Consider the following 13,964-nt stretch of genomic DNA (forward strand, 5'->3'; position numbering starts at 1 on the left):
AATATTCTATTTATTTATTTGCCCATTGTGTTAGTTAAGCTAATTGGTCTATAGTTTTCCGGGCACAGTTGGGTTTTGATATTATCATTACCATTGCAGTTTTCCAGTTTGGTGGTATACATACAGAGAAGAGGATCAGAGTGAAAATGTTGTATTAGAAGCTGATCCATAAAACTAATAAAGCGTGTCTATAATGAAGTACTGCATCAAGATCACGATGATGACAACATCTTAGATTTCCATACTATGAGGTCCAAGCTTACTAGAAAAAAAAAAAGTTAACACTCTTGCCACCCACCCCTTTAAGAGGCACATGAGGTGTTAACAGACGGTAAGAAATAACGATTGGGTAATTTTGATATCTCCCACCCATGAAAATGAGGTGTTAACAGAAGATAAGAAACAATGATTGGGTAATTTTGATATATTCCACCCATGAAAATGAGGTGTCAACAGAAAATAAGAAACAATGATTGGGTAATTTTGATATCTTCCACCCAGGAAAATGAGGTGCTAACAAAAAGTAAGAAACAAGGATTGGGTAATTTTGATATCTTCCACCTATGGAAATGATATGTTAACATAAGGTAAAAAAAAACAATAATGATTGGGCAATTTTGATATCTTACACCCCTGAAAATTTATCTTAATTTGTCTAATTTCGGTTGGATATTAAATATTCAACTAATCTCAAAATGCTATAATAGTTATCATTCGACATGACCATTTTTTTAAATTGCATACCAAGTACGGAGGGGTTAGTATAATATCATCAATAAGTAAAGAAACACCGAATCTCAGTTTCTTCAAGTAAAATAAATTTCCATTTAATATTTAATTTCGCAGGAATTATTTCAAAAACATAAAACAAGTTTTACACCGAGAAACACCAGAATTTGTCTGAAAAAAAAAATTATAAAAACCACATAGTTTAAATACTGTTAAGAAAACAATAACAAAAAACGTCATGTTAAAACAGAGTAATAAAACCACAAACGTACTGGGTATTATCAACAAATGAAAATTTTCACAAACATTATCGCATGTACAACAGATATATAACATTAAAAAAATTCTGAACGTGAATATGAAAAATTTATCACAAACATTATCGCATGTACGACAGATATAAAACATTAAAATTCTGAACGTGAATATGAAAAAAATTATCAATTCGCTCTGTCATGTACAAGGAGTTTACAAAATCTCCAAGGCTAAGAAAAAATTAATGTTTCATATGGATTGGAGGTAGGTATAGATTTCGTTTCATTTCCATTAACTCTCTTTCGTACACAGTATCCCTGTAAATATTTAGAAATAATTCTAACAGAAATAACGCAGAAACTTTTCGCGTTCACACTGCATCTTCCCATAACTAGTTAGATCAAAATTTATTAAACATTTTTAGAGAAATGATAGTAAAAAAATTGAGTTATAAAGCTAGTCATATTGCAATTCATTTGTCAAACTCAAGCATATTATACTTCAGGCCGATCAGTTTCATTTGGTTGTCGTTAAGTACAAATCTATACAACGGGCTATCTGTGCTCTGCCTACCGTGCATATTAAAACCCGATTTTTTAGGGTGGTAATCCTACAGATTTACCGCCGTGAGCCACTACTTCAGCTTGATATTGTATGTACATGATTTTCAAGTTAAACCAGTTATTCACTCACTTGTGTCTAGTAAAGTTCTTAATATATGTTTCCCACGTTTTTTTCTTCTTCTATATTTATCAGATTAAGTTTACACAAACGAAAGTTTTTTGTTAAATAGTATTTGGTGAAGTAGTTGCTTTGGTGAACAAAGCTATAATATAGTGACGAAGTTGTTAAAAAAAGAAAGACTTACTAACAACCACTAGTGTGTTAACCCTTTATTTCAGTCGCATGGACGTCGCCATGATTTTTCTCGGTTGAGTCGTTTCTGAAATCCATAACATAGGTAGGCCTAAATAAACAGGAACTCGGTAGCAGTCCTGGACATATAGCCATAGCAAGGTTCATGTCAAATGGAATAAATACATTAGCAAATAAAAGGGGTTATGAATGTAAAATTACAACCACGTGTCCATCAAAATGTTGTTGTTTTTTGTTTTTTTAACGGGAAGAGAGTCGTTCCCAGATTACGCCCCCTCCCTCTCTCATGGCAACGACCGTCAGGTGGTAAAGCACTCGCTTGTAGTACAAGCAGGTCCCGGGTTCAAATCTTGCATGCTAAAGATGTAACTGATGCCTAATGTGGGGCAGTCAAATGACTCTGAAATAAGGCCTTGCCTGTTAGGTGTTCTCGGTTGAAATCCTGTGCAATGAAGATACCAAAAAATTGAATTTATTACAATGTTTTAGGTTGCCAACAATGAGATCATTCTGGCCAATTCTATATTTTAGGGAGAGAGAGAGATGAAAAAAAAAATTAGATTTTTACCCCAAATTGTCAAACACATTTAAATATATATATATAACGAGAGAAAAAGAAACACCATAGAGTTGTATTCATAATTTTTTGTACACAGGCAAAGAAACCAAAGACTTATCAAGATCCTCTTACTAGAGAAGAACTTACACGATACATTATGAATAATTGTAGGAATCTCTAAGCAATTGAATAATGACAAAAAGTGTTGATAAGTAAGGGAACACAACACTATACTTTCGTAAAATCGTGTTAGGTATCTTTTAAAGTGATGTCACACTCTCTTAATTGGTCTATCAATAAAGATGTGTTTTCAGTTTATTTGTTTATCCTGCTATGGATAAGTAGATATGATTACTATTGTAGTTGAGAGTAGCTCACCACCAGTACTAACAAAATACACAACTGAAAGTGCCTTTTTTCTTTGATGTCAATTTTTTTTTTGTAAGCAAAAAGGTATAATCACAATACAATGATTAAGACATACAAATCGACATGTATTAAGCTAATACCATCACCAATGCTACTATTTTTCAATGTTTTAATCAAATAAAAACAAAATGAAAAACACTGTTTGAACAAATACACACTTGTAATGAAGGTATGATAGGGCCTTGGATTGTTTGGATTAAATATACATACTACAGTAAACTGCACATTTGATCAACACAAAGGTGGCAAAACATCACTAGAATTACAGTATATTATTAACATTAAATCACTTATTCATGATTTGTCTCAACTTAAAAAGTTAAAAAATCTAATATTTTTATGTAGCTTATCATCAGAACACATTAAGTATAAGTGTAAAATTTTGTATTATTTAATCAACTATGTGCAAAGATTTTTTGGATTTATTTTTAAAATTATAGTAATTATATTACAACATTTAATTTCCACATTTCATCAGATGTACAAATAATGCAGGCAAATTATTAAAACACAATTTTCAAATTTTGGTTACTTTAAACTTTTTTCACCTTAATTTCCAACAAATTTTATGTACAAATTTATTAAAATTTAAGAATGCCAGTTGAATATAAAACACAAAAACATAAATCAAGTAGTTAAATAAATATATATATATATATATATATATATAAACCTGCCAATAACAACTTACCATAAAACTACAGTCATAGATCACAAAAATAAATAAGCAATGCAAGCTAAAACAAGTTCTATGAAAACTAAGCCACACAACATTACATACTTTCATATGTTTTATATGTATTCCAACTCAGTAGATAATGCATTCTAGGTAATCCCAAAATGAGTGAGCAGACATACAATTCTAGAAAAGTGATAGGTGAGAGATTTAATATTTCTAACTTGATTTCAATTAAAATAAACTAAAAACATGGAAATACATTTCATAATGTTTAAAATTAGTTAGGGCTTGAGTTGACATCTGATACCTAAGAGTATGAGCACCATGAAATTAAACTAGACATACAATAAACAGTAGTTTGTACTGGATACTTCCAAGGCTTGAATAAAAGTGTGGCAGTACCAAAACTTGCAGTGTTTATGCTGGTTGATTGTTTTCATGTCATAATGTTGGCCTAGTTTTATCCTCTAAATATTTCAAAGCCTTGATAATATAAACAATGTTCACTCACAAATAAAGACTAAGCTACAAACAAATATTTGTTAAATAACTTTGAAATCTGAACAAAGTAATATTATTCTAAAAATTTAAATATTCCAGATAAAATGTTCAAACAACTTAAAAAATTTTCATTCTCAGAATATATTTTATAGACAGGAACTATATTTACATCTGGCAGTGGATACGATTCATGGTATCATCTAACATACAACATAAATACAAATAAAATATCAAGTTGTAAAACAATTCATTTAAGTGTGCTCAAAAGCAATCTTATGCTAAACATGAATTGTTATAAAAAAATAACAACACAAAGTTAAAAACATATCAAGAGATACATCCACAATTGTGATATTTCAACTGCTTTAATTTAAAATAAATATAAAAACAAAGTATCATATACAATTTAATGGCATTTAAAAATCTTGATCAGGTGAGATACATGTTTAGCAATCACTTCAACTTAAAAACTTATTTGTAGATGTATACGGTTCCACCTAATAAAGGTACAATAAAAAAAACAGATGAAGTCATAAAATACGAAATTCACACAGACAACGTACAAATAATTCATGAGAGTTCTCACGTAGATCCAAGCCACATTAGTTAAAATTCCAACATCATGACAACAATAAAATATAAGGTAAAAAGTCCTCAAATCCAGTTTCCATAAGGGCCAGAAATGACCATATGTGGCTTACAACACACAGTTGTCCATGCATTTGTTGTCAATACATCTGAGGAGCGTGTAGCAACTGACATAAGAGATTTTTGAGCATTTACGTCATCATGTGTGGTTGTCTTAAAATGAGCATTAAGTTTTCTCTTCTTTTGTGAGGACAGACAATTTTCATTTGAAAAATCTTCAAGTCGTTTGGCTTCCATCTTTTTTTCCCATTCTGCTTCACCATGGTTTGGATAGTTCAGGTTTTTATGTTGATAAAAGACCATGCTAATACGTGTGGGGTCTTTCCGGTTGGGATTTTTCAAAGCAGTAGTTGCATGAAGTTCATGTTTAGCACATTCAAACAAAACTGAGCCATGAGTCAAGGCAATAGCCACACCCCCAATCTCTTCATCTTGAAAGGTTGATTCACAATCAGATTGAACTAAAAATATGTTTTTGAGAGGTTCTCCCTCCTCCTCTTTATTAGGTACTGATAACAGATTATTCGTTTTATTGGAAACAATGTCATGAACTTTTAAATTTGATGAACTAAAAAACTTTTTTGTGTAAAAATCAGCAAATGGTTTAAAACTTTGTATCGAGTTTTGAGGCATAGAGCTATTACTATCTGAAAAATTATACTTAAAAACTGTTTCTGAAGTTTGTGGACAAGAGTCTGTGTCAGAAGATACTTCTGTTTTGATATTAGGGTTGTAGCCAAATGTTGACTTGTGTTTATTTTGTGTATCCAGAAGTCTTTGGGAGTCTTGCATAGGATTTCCAGAATTCTGCTGCTCGGCTTTATTTGTAACAGAAAAACTGTTTAAACTTTTCTTAGAAGTTTGAGTCTTATTATCCTGAGCTAATAACATGTTTGATTTCTCTTCCTCATCTTGTGATTCATCACTACTTAGAAAAACACTACGAAAAGATGGAAGAAAAGAAGATGGATCAAAAGGATCATCAGAAAGATCATTAAAATCATCTGGAACTGAAAATAATCTTTGATTAGCAGCATTACATGCTGGATTATGTACATTAGAAACTGTATTAAATAGCACATCATCACTGCATTTTGAAGATACTTGCATCTTAATTTCACTTGACAATTTTGTACAAGAAATATCTGCAGAAGGATTGCTTTGAACAAATGACGGGAACTTACCTAACATTGAAGAAGGTTGATAATCAGAAAAGTGTGTTTGTGTGGTGACAAATTCAGCATTATTTAAAATGAATGAATTGTTTGAGTCCATCTTATCAACTTGTTCTAAATCAGAGCAATTTTTAAAATTTGCCCCAGACGAGTTACTATTTTTCTGTTCCGAGATAATAAAGGATTTATCTGATGTATAAATCTGATCCTCTTGTTGGAGTTTTGGAAAAGAACAGAAAGTTTGTGTATTTGTTAAAGACCTATGATTAACACTTGCATGCAGAAGCTCATTTTTAATAATACTTTCATGCTTATGTGGAAGAAAATCTGGAGATCCTTTAGAAGTCAAGTTTTTGTATGTTTTTTCACTATCTGTTTCTTCTGAATGGTTGAAGCAACCAATTATTGGTCCTTTTGGATGGTTATGCAACAAATCTTTTTCATTTTTGATATTGCTGCTTTCATTTTGAACATAAACCACAGCCTTAGATAATATCAAATCTTTCTCAGCACTACAACAAGACTTAGATAATAACTTTGAATCTTTAATTTTGTTAGTTTTCCAAACTGGCTTATGGCCTTCCAAATTGGAATGATCTATTTCATTGCAATTTACATTTGATTGTTTTTCAAGTTTTTTATTATCATAACCTTCACAAGACAGCTTTGTACAATGGGGAATTTGTTGCCTTGGAACAACAAATTCAGTCTTAAAACTATCATTTTTTTTCTCCTGTTTAAAACTTGATGAAATGCTTGTAACAAGATTCTCTTCTTCTGAAAAATCTCCATCTTGTGATACACAAGTTTCTTGTCCTTTTTCATAAAATATATTGTCATATAATAAACTACTTATGGAATCAGTGAAAGAATGTTTTGGATGTTCTAAAACAGGAAACATATTTGATGACTGAGAACATACTGATCGGCTCTTATCCTTCTTCAGACTCAAGCTATAAGAGGGTGTGGGGCATGTTGACTGTACATTTTGGCAATTATTCTCAGAAATTAAAATAGGAAATATCTTTGAAACATTTCTATCACACACTGAATGATCTGATTCAGAGGATGACATAGAAGGATTTTTTTTGCTGCTTTGAAGTACAAAAGGATGATTTCTACTGTGTGGGGAAGCAGGAGGCGGCATGACGATCTTAGGAGGTATGAAGTTTTCAGGTTTGCCCTGAACTGAATAAAAATTCTTGGAGGGTACTTCATATGAATTGTTAGACCCAGAATTCTGGGCCTTACTTTGTGCCTCTTCTATCTCAATGAACGAAGAAACCTTTTTAATGGTGGTAGGTACTGTTTGTTCAGTTAATTTGTCTTGTGAAAAGTAAGTGTGTTGGCTAACAGCTAAAGGATAGTCTAGGTTATCACAATATACATGCTTACTATCAACATTCAAATCCTGGTTTAAATTTTGGACGACATCAAAACAAGTGTTTTCACTTATGTATTCTGGAATGTCAGCTCTGGATTTTGACCATGTCAATGATTTACTTATGCTTGAATTGTTATCCAAAACAAACAACTGTTCCTTCTGAAAGGGCAGCTTATTGAGAGCCTTACATTTAAAATCAACGGTAAAGTTTCTGGAATTTGCCATGGATATACCAACTTGTTTTTCAATATGCTGGCTAAACATGGGCCGAGTAGGTGATACAAACTGAATTTTGTTAGATGATAACTGTGGTCTTGTCTCATAAAGAGAGTTAACAGATGAGCTGCTAGGTATTATCGAGCATCCAAATGTTTGGCGAGGATAAGAGGGCTTTGTTATCTGTGGCCTACAAGGAAAACCATTAGACAAAATCACTGCAACAGATGATGAGATTGCAGGCTCTGGATTACAAAATGATAAAGTATTGCTTTGGTTAAATGACAAATCACACCCTTCATTACAAGTAACCACAAGTGGACATAGCTTTTCATTAGTATTAAGGTGAGTTTGTCCAACAGATGGTGGTTGATCCTGGCTTTGAATAACTTGGGTTGTTTGTCTTAGGGGCATATTAATTATTTTTTGGGTATACGGTGATACAAGTCTTTGATTACAATTAGGACTGACCTGTCTTGCTGATGAAGATGAATAGTTTATTTGAAATGCAGGTGATCTGGTGTTACTCAGGTTTAGATCAAGGGGTGAAACTGAATTTGGGGAGTCAGAAGGTTGAGGAGTCTGTTTTTGCACTGTTAAAGAGTTTGTGGCTTTAGTTTGACAATGGTTAGGAGTGCAAATAGATTGAGTCTGGCAAGAGTACATAACTGTCTGTTGTGAACAAACGGATACAACTTGATGTTTGCCCTTGTTAAAATTTAAAGAACATCCTTTCTTTACTGTGGAAAGTTTATTTGTTTTCATGTGTGTACTAAGTGGTGTTGAATAATCATAGGGATTACACAAAAAACTGTCATTGTCAGTATATGTATGTGATTCTGTTCTTACGCCACATGGAAACATAAATCTGTCTTGTTTCTCAAAATTATACGATTGGTTTGAATGTGTCGGAGATTGTGAAATGATACTTTCCTGTGAAAATGTCAATCCCGGTTGATTTGGACTCTGGACATTAACACGTTCTACTTGTGTAGAAGATACAAACATTTTCTGTTGTTGCATGGACAGATCTTTGGGTGGCTTGTGGCTCTGAAGATTAAGAAGATTTTCATGCTTATGAGATGAAAGTGTTACTATTTTGGATGTGTTTGGAACTATGGGTGGATTCTGGCTTTGGAGATTAAAAAGGCTGACTTCTGTAGGAGATGAAAGTTTTTGTCTTTGTTCTATGGAAGGAGATATGGGTGTATTATGGTTCTGGAGATTAAGAACATTTACATGCTTAGGAAATAAATGCATTTTCCCTTGCCCAATGGAGGATGTCATAGAAAGATTTTGGTGTAGCTTTTCTACCGAAAAATTTGCTAGTGTTGGAAATGGAATCAATTCTTTTTCCTGTAAGAGTGCTGACATGGGTAAATTATGATCTTCAACGAATGCCCTTTTTTGTTCAGGAGATGTTTCTTTTGGATTTATGTGTAGTGTACTGGTTGGACAAAGAGTTTGAGGATTAGAAATAAAACCTGCTTGTCTTAGAAGGGGAGTTGTCTTTTCCTGGTCAATGTTTATTGATGTAGGTGGATTTGAAATCTGGTGATAGTCTGTATGTGGTAATAGATTTATGTGTTTTGGAGATGGACACATTTTTGGTTTTTGTGTGTAGGGTGAAACAGCAGGACTCTCTGAACTAGGACAGCCTGTATTTCTTGGTGATGACAACTGTTTTTCTTCCTTGTGTTCTGCTGATACAGAAAATTCTGAAGTTTGGATATTAGGAAAAGTTGAAAGATGTGTCATTGTTGGATGTAGTTTATAGGGTTGAAAATTATTTTTTTTACAAGTATGGTTCATCTCTCTTCTGGAAAGTAAGCTTTCCATTTGTTGTATGCAAGGTAGCAGAGTTGTATCTGGAACTTGCTTATAGTTAGTTGAAAAGCATGGCTTTTTTATCACCGAAGCAGTTCTCTGTTGTGCACAAGATGATATGGGATGATCTAAGACATGTTCAGAGTTTGTAGAAAGGTTCTTCTGCCCAAGAGTTACAGAAATTAGTCTTTGTTCTGTACAGTCTTCACTGAACTCATCCCAAACCTGCTTAAGGTCAGATTGTAATAACTGTTTTGGAAGTGAAGAGTTTTCTTGCATACTAAAAAGTGAATCTGTATAAAGTACATTACTGTCTGGTACTTTCTCAGTATGATACACTTTATGTTGCTTTATTTTTGGAACTAACTTTAAAACATGTGCTGAATGAAGAAATTTGTTAGAATTTTCAGCTGACGATTTCTCTTCTACAGAATAATCGTCTTTTAAAGACATATTCTGCTGGCTTATTTGATCTCTTAATGGTATTTCAACTGGTAGTTCTTGAAATTTTGTTGAAATGTTGTACTGTAAAGGACCAGAAGTTGACAAAACACTGAGTTCTGTTGAAGATGCAGGCAAAGTTTGGGGTAGCATTTCTTTATTCTGAAGATTAAGGCATTTATTTTCTCTATTGTATGCATAATGAAGATCTTTTTCAGTCTGCAACGAAGAATTTACCGATGGAAATGACATACTCTTCATATTGGAATAAAATTTAGTAGATATCATATTTACTGGGGAGTACGAGTTCTGTATTGATTGAGTGTGTTTATTCATGCACAAACTTTTTGGGTGTGGTGTAAGAACTCCATGTTGATGAGAAACAGATACTGATTGACATGAATTTATAAACTGAGATTTCTTAATAGTTGAAAGTTGGTTCTGGCCAGAGAATATCTGTAAATTCTTATTTTGTGACACTAATGACTGAATGCATGTTTGACAAGTTGGTTCTGGACTGTGGTGATCAGTGTTAAATTTTACTGAAGAATATTTGTTTTCAGCTTTTTTCATCTCAGACCGGCCTTTGAGATGAGTAACTTCAGATGACAAGATTGAAGATGCATTATCGGATGTTTTCCTTTCTTGAATCAATAAAGGCTGTTGGGCCACTTGAAGAAAATCTTTAGAGGTAGATTGGGACAAAAATTCAGGCATTGCTGTTGCTCTTGAGGCTTGATAGGTTTTGAGAGGAGAAGGCTTAATGATTGAGCTGTGTGCTGTTGCAGAAAACACAAACTGTTTAGAAGGTGGCTCACGTGAAGGATATCTTTCTTGCACTTTTTTCAGCTGATGAGCTATTACCAACTGCAGACATACCCCTCTTCTGGGAACAGTTAGTAGGCAAAGTTCTTTGGCTTTGATAAACTGAGTACTGAGGTTCATCTTGTGGCAAAGAAACAAAACACCTAATATCTTGAGGTATTGTTAATTCTCTTGGTGGTTTTGTTTGACTATCAGTATACAATTTCAAAGTTTGTTGGTTCATACCCTCCCTAGAATCATAATCATGTTGTGATGTGTGGACCTGAATATCAGAAGAATGAAGAGAACTACTACTTGAAACAAGCTTCTGTGACTTAGGAAACTGAAATGTTAATTCATTAGGTGATGATTTAACAAATTCTGTTACAGAGTGGTTATTGGCATGACTTGCTGTAGAGCTTAAGACAATATTTCCAATATCACTGCTAGGTATGTCTTTGACTAAACCAAACTTCAATTTGGATTTAACCTTTTTCTGATCAGAATACTCATTTAATCTTTCTGTTTGAGGCCCAATTAGAGAAAAAATACTTTTATGATTTGGAAAAACATGAGAATTATTTGGAAGTTCCTGCACATCTTTAACCTCTAAAGGCACTTGCAAGGAAGAGTGCCCATTTTTTGCTACATTCAACATATATGAAGAGTTTTCATCACATTCTCTTTTCACAGACACACATTTATTACCAGGTGTGGTTTGTAATTGAGTTAAAGTGGCAGTGTCAGCTGATGAATTCTTAAAAGACATGTTTTGATGATCATGAATTGTTTCAAACAATATCTTATCTTTAGTATTACAGACATAACTGTCTGAAAATGGCAGTGAATTAAAAACATATCTCCCTGACTTTCTTGGAGTTCTTCCACGACCACGTTTCAGTATGGAGCTGTGTTCAGTCTTACATGGTGAAGATGCCTTCTTATTTTTTCTCCCCCTTATCTTGCATGGCCCTAATGGATTACTTCTAATCTTCAATTGAACTGGGTATCTTTCTAGAACTTCAATTGCCCCAGAATTTATCTACAAGATAAAAACAAACAAATCTATAAGTAAAATATTATAAGAATTTCATAATTATATATACTTTTGTAATAAGGCTTAAGACAAAAAGACAATTGGTGGGTCAATACTAGATAAAAGAAAACGATGCATCAAAAAACTGTGACCAATGCTTAGCCTTGCCAGGACAACTTCCAATCCTTACGGAATCAAGATGGCCAAAGACCAACAGAAGGTTTGATCTGGAAAAGCTTGTTATGACATTGCTCACCCCAAGTTGACTGCAAACTGGCACAAAGCTGCGCCTTGAAGACAGGACCATAGTCCATGTACGAGACAGGCAGGCCGTGACAGCACCAGAGGAGATGGACTTAGCTGCAGTGTCAGCGAGCTCATTCCTGTGAATACCGATGTGGCCAGATATCCAGAAAAACTGGATGGAAGCAGAAGATAGAGAAAACTGGGCCAGTATTTGTTGAATATTGATGAGAACAGGGTGATTCCAGGGCCATTAGAGAGCTAAGAGAATCAGTTTAAAGTACAATTACTGTACTGCATAGCTTCTACATGATCCAAGGCAAGAGAAATAGCATACAACCTGGAAACTGTAGAGGGGATCTTGCGAGCAACTACCGAGCCACAGCACACCATGGCAGAACCTACAGAGTCACCCAATTTCGAACCATCCATTTAAATAGGAAGAGAAGAATGGCTCGAAAGATGTTCAGCAAAATAAAAAATGGTACTTCCAATTGGGATTATCCACCTTCCTCAGATGACTCAAGGAAAGGTTACAGGAAGGGATGGTAATAAGCCATGGTGGAATGGGCTGATCATTGGGGACAGGAATGTCATCCAATGCCAGACCCAATTCAGCCAGTTGTGCACCGATACAAAGGCCAAAGGGAGGAATAGCAGACTGTCTGTTCTGAAAGAGCATTGTCCACCGAGGAAGAAAGACACATTCCCAGGTAGGATGCTGTGGTAAAGATCGAAGCTTGGTAGCATACTGTAAAGAAAGTTGCAAATGACGGAGGTGAAGAGGAGGTTTGTGGGACTCAGTGTACAAACTCTGGACTGGAGAAGTGCAAAAAGCCCCGGTGCAGAGCCAAAGCCCCAAATGGTGAATGAGGTCCAGCATCTTCAAGGCAGAGGTCCTGGCAGAACCATAGACCAAAGACCCATAGTCCAGTTTGGATCGAATCAGGGCATGATAGATCCTGAGCATAGAACATTGATCCACTCCCCAAGAGCTGGAAGAGAGGACACGGAGGATATTCAGAGCCCTTGCACACTTGACGCGTAGCTGCTTGATGTGTGGAATGAAGCTAAGCTTACGGTCAAAAATAAGCCCCAAGAACTTTGCCTCAGGGACCACATGAATAACTATATTGCTGAGACGGAGCTCGAGATCGTGGCTGCCAAAATTCAGGCAAACGGTTTTGGAAAAAGAAAATTTAAAACCATTTGCAGTGGTCCATGTCAACAACTGATTGAGGGCAGTCTGAAGCCACTCAATAAACCTCATGTTCAACGAATGACACGAGATGTGAAAGTCGTCGACACAGAGCCCATTTGCAACAGTCAGAGGAAGATTATTAGTGATGGCATTAATTTTAACACTAAAAAGTGTGACACTCAAGACACAGTTCTGAGGGACTCCAAGTTCCTGTGGAAAGGAATGGGAAAGAGTTGAACCCACACGGACTTGGAATCGCCTGTTCAGTAAAACGTTTTGAATAAAAATGGGTAAATGGCCACGCAACCCATAGGAGTGGAGGTCCTACAAAATTCCATACCTCCACATAATGTCATAAGCCTTCTCTAGGTCAAAGAACACAGAAACAATGTGTTCTTTCTTGAGAAAGGCTTCCCTGATTGACGTTTCAAGTTGAATCAGATGGTCCATGGTGGAGCACTGTCGACGGAACCCACACTGTGTGGGTGAGAGGAGCGTGTTTGATTCCAGGAACCAAACAAGACAAGCATTAACCATCCTCTCTAGGACTTTACAAAGACAACTAGTCAAAGCGATGGAACGATAATTAGAAGGAATCTTGGGATCCTCCCCAGGTTTAGAGAAAGGGAGGACAATAGCCTGGCACAAAGCATCAGGAAAAACATGCTTTTGCCAAATCCAGTTAAAAATAACCAGAAGAATAGCAAGAGAAGCAGTAGAGAGATGGCGCAATATCTCATAATGAAGATCATCAGGTCCGACCGATGTACTACCAGACCGATGAAGAGCAAGTTTTAGTTCCACCAGTGTAAAGGGGCGATTATAATCATAGAGACGATCAGCCCGAAAGAAAAAAAGTGATCGCTCTGCCTGAGACTTGATGGCCTAGAAGGCATGGGAAGAAACAGAAGTGCTAGAAGCACGAGAAAAGCTGTGGCCGAGAGCATCAGCAATGTTCTGG

At 35.0% G+C, this 13,964-nt stretch overlaps 1 protein-coding gene across 1 annotated transcript in view; it reads right to left on the minus strand.

Annotated features, from left to right (window-relative positions):
* Positions 1-913: 913 nt before the first annotated feature.
* LOC106458609 overlaps positions 914-13,964 on the minus strand; it is a 46,917-nt gene continuing 33,866 nt past the window's right edge. The window contains 2 exon segments of the mRNA XM_022384878.1: positions 914-10,577; positions 10,579-11,565. Coding sequence (XP_022240586.1) covers positions 4,683-10,577; positions 10,579-11,565 — 6,882 coding nt within the window. The 3' untranslated portion in view covers positions 914-4,682.

Source organism: Limulus polyphemus, unplaced genomic scaffold (genome assembly GCF_000517525.1).
Source record: "Limulus polyphemus unplaced genomic scaffold, Limulus_polyphemus-2.1.2 Scaffold492, whole genome shotgun sequence".
NCBI classification, from domain to species: domain Eukaryota; kingdom Metazoa; phylum Arthropoda; class Merostomata; order Xiphosura; family Limulidae; genus Limulus; species Limulus polyphemus.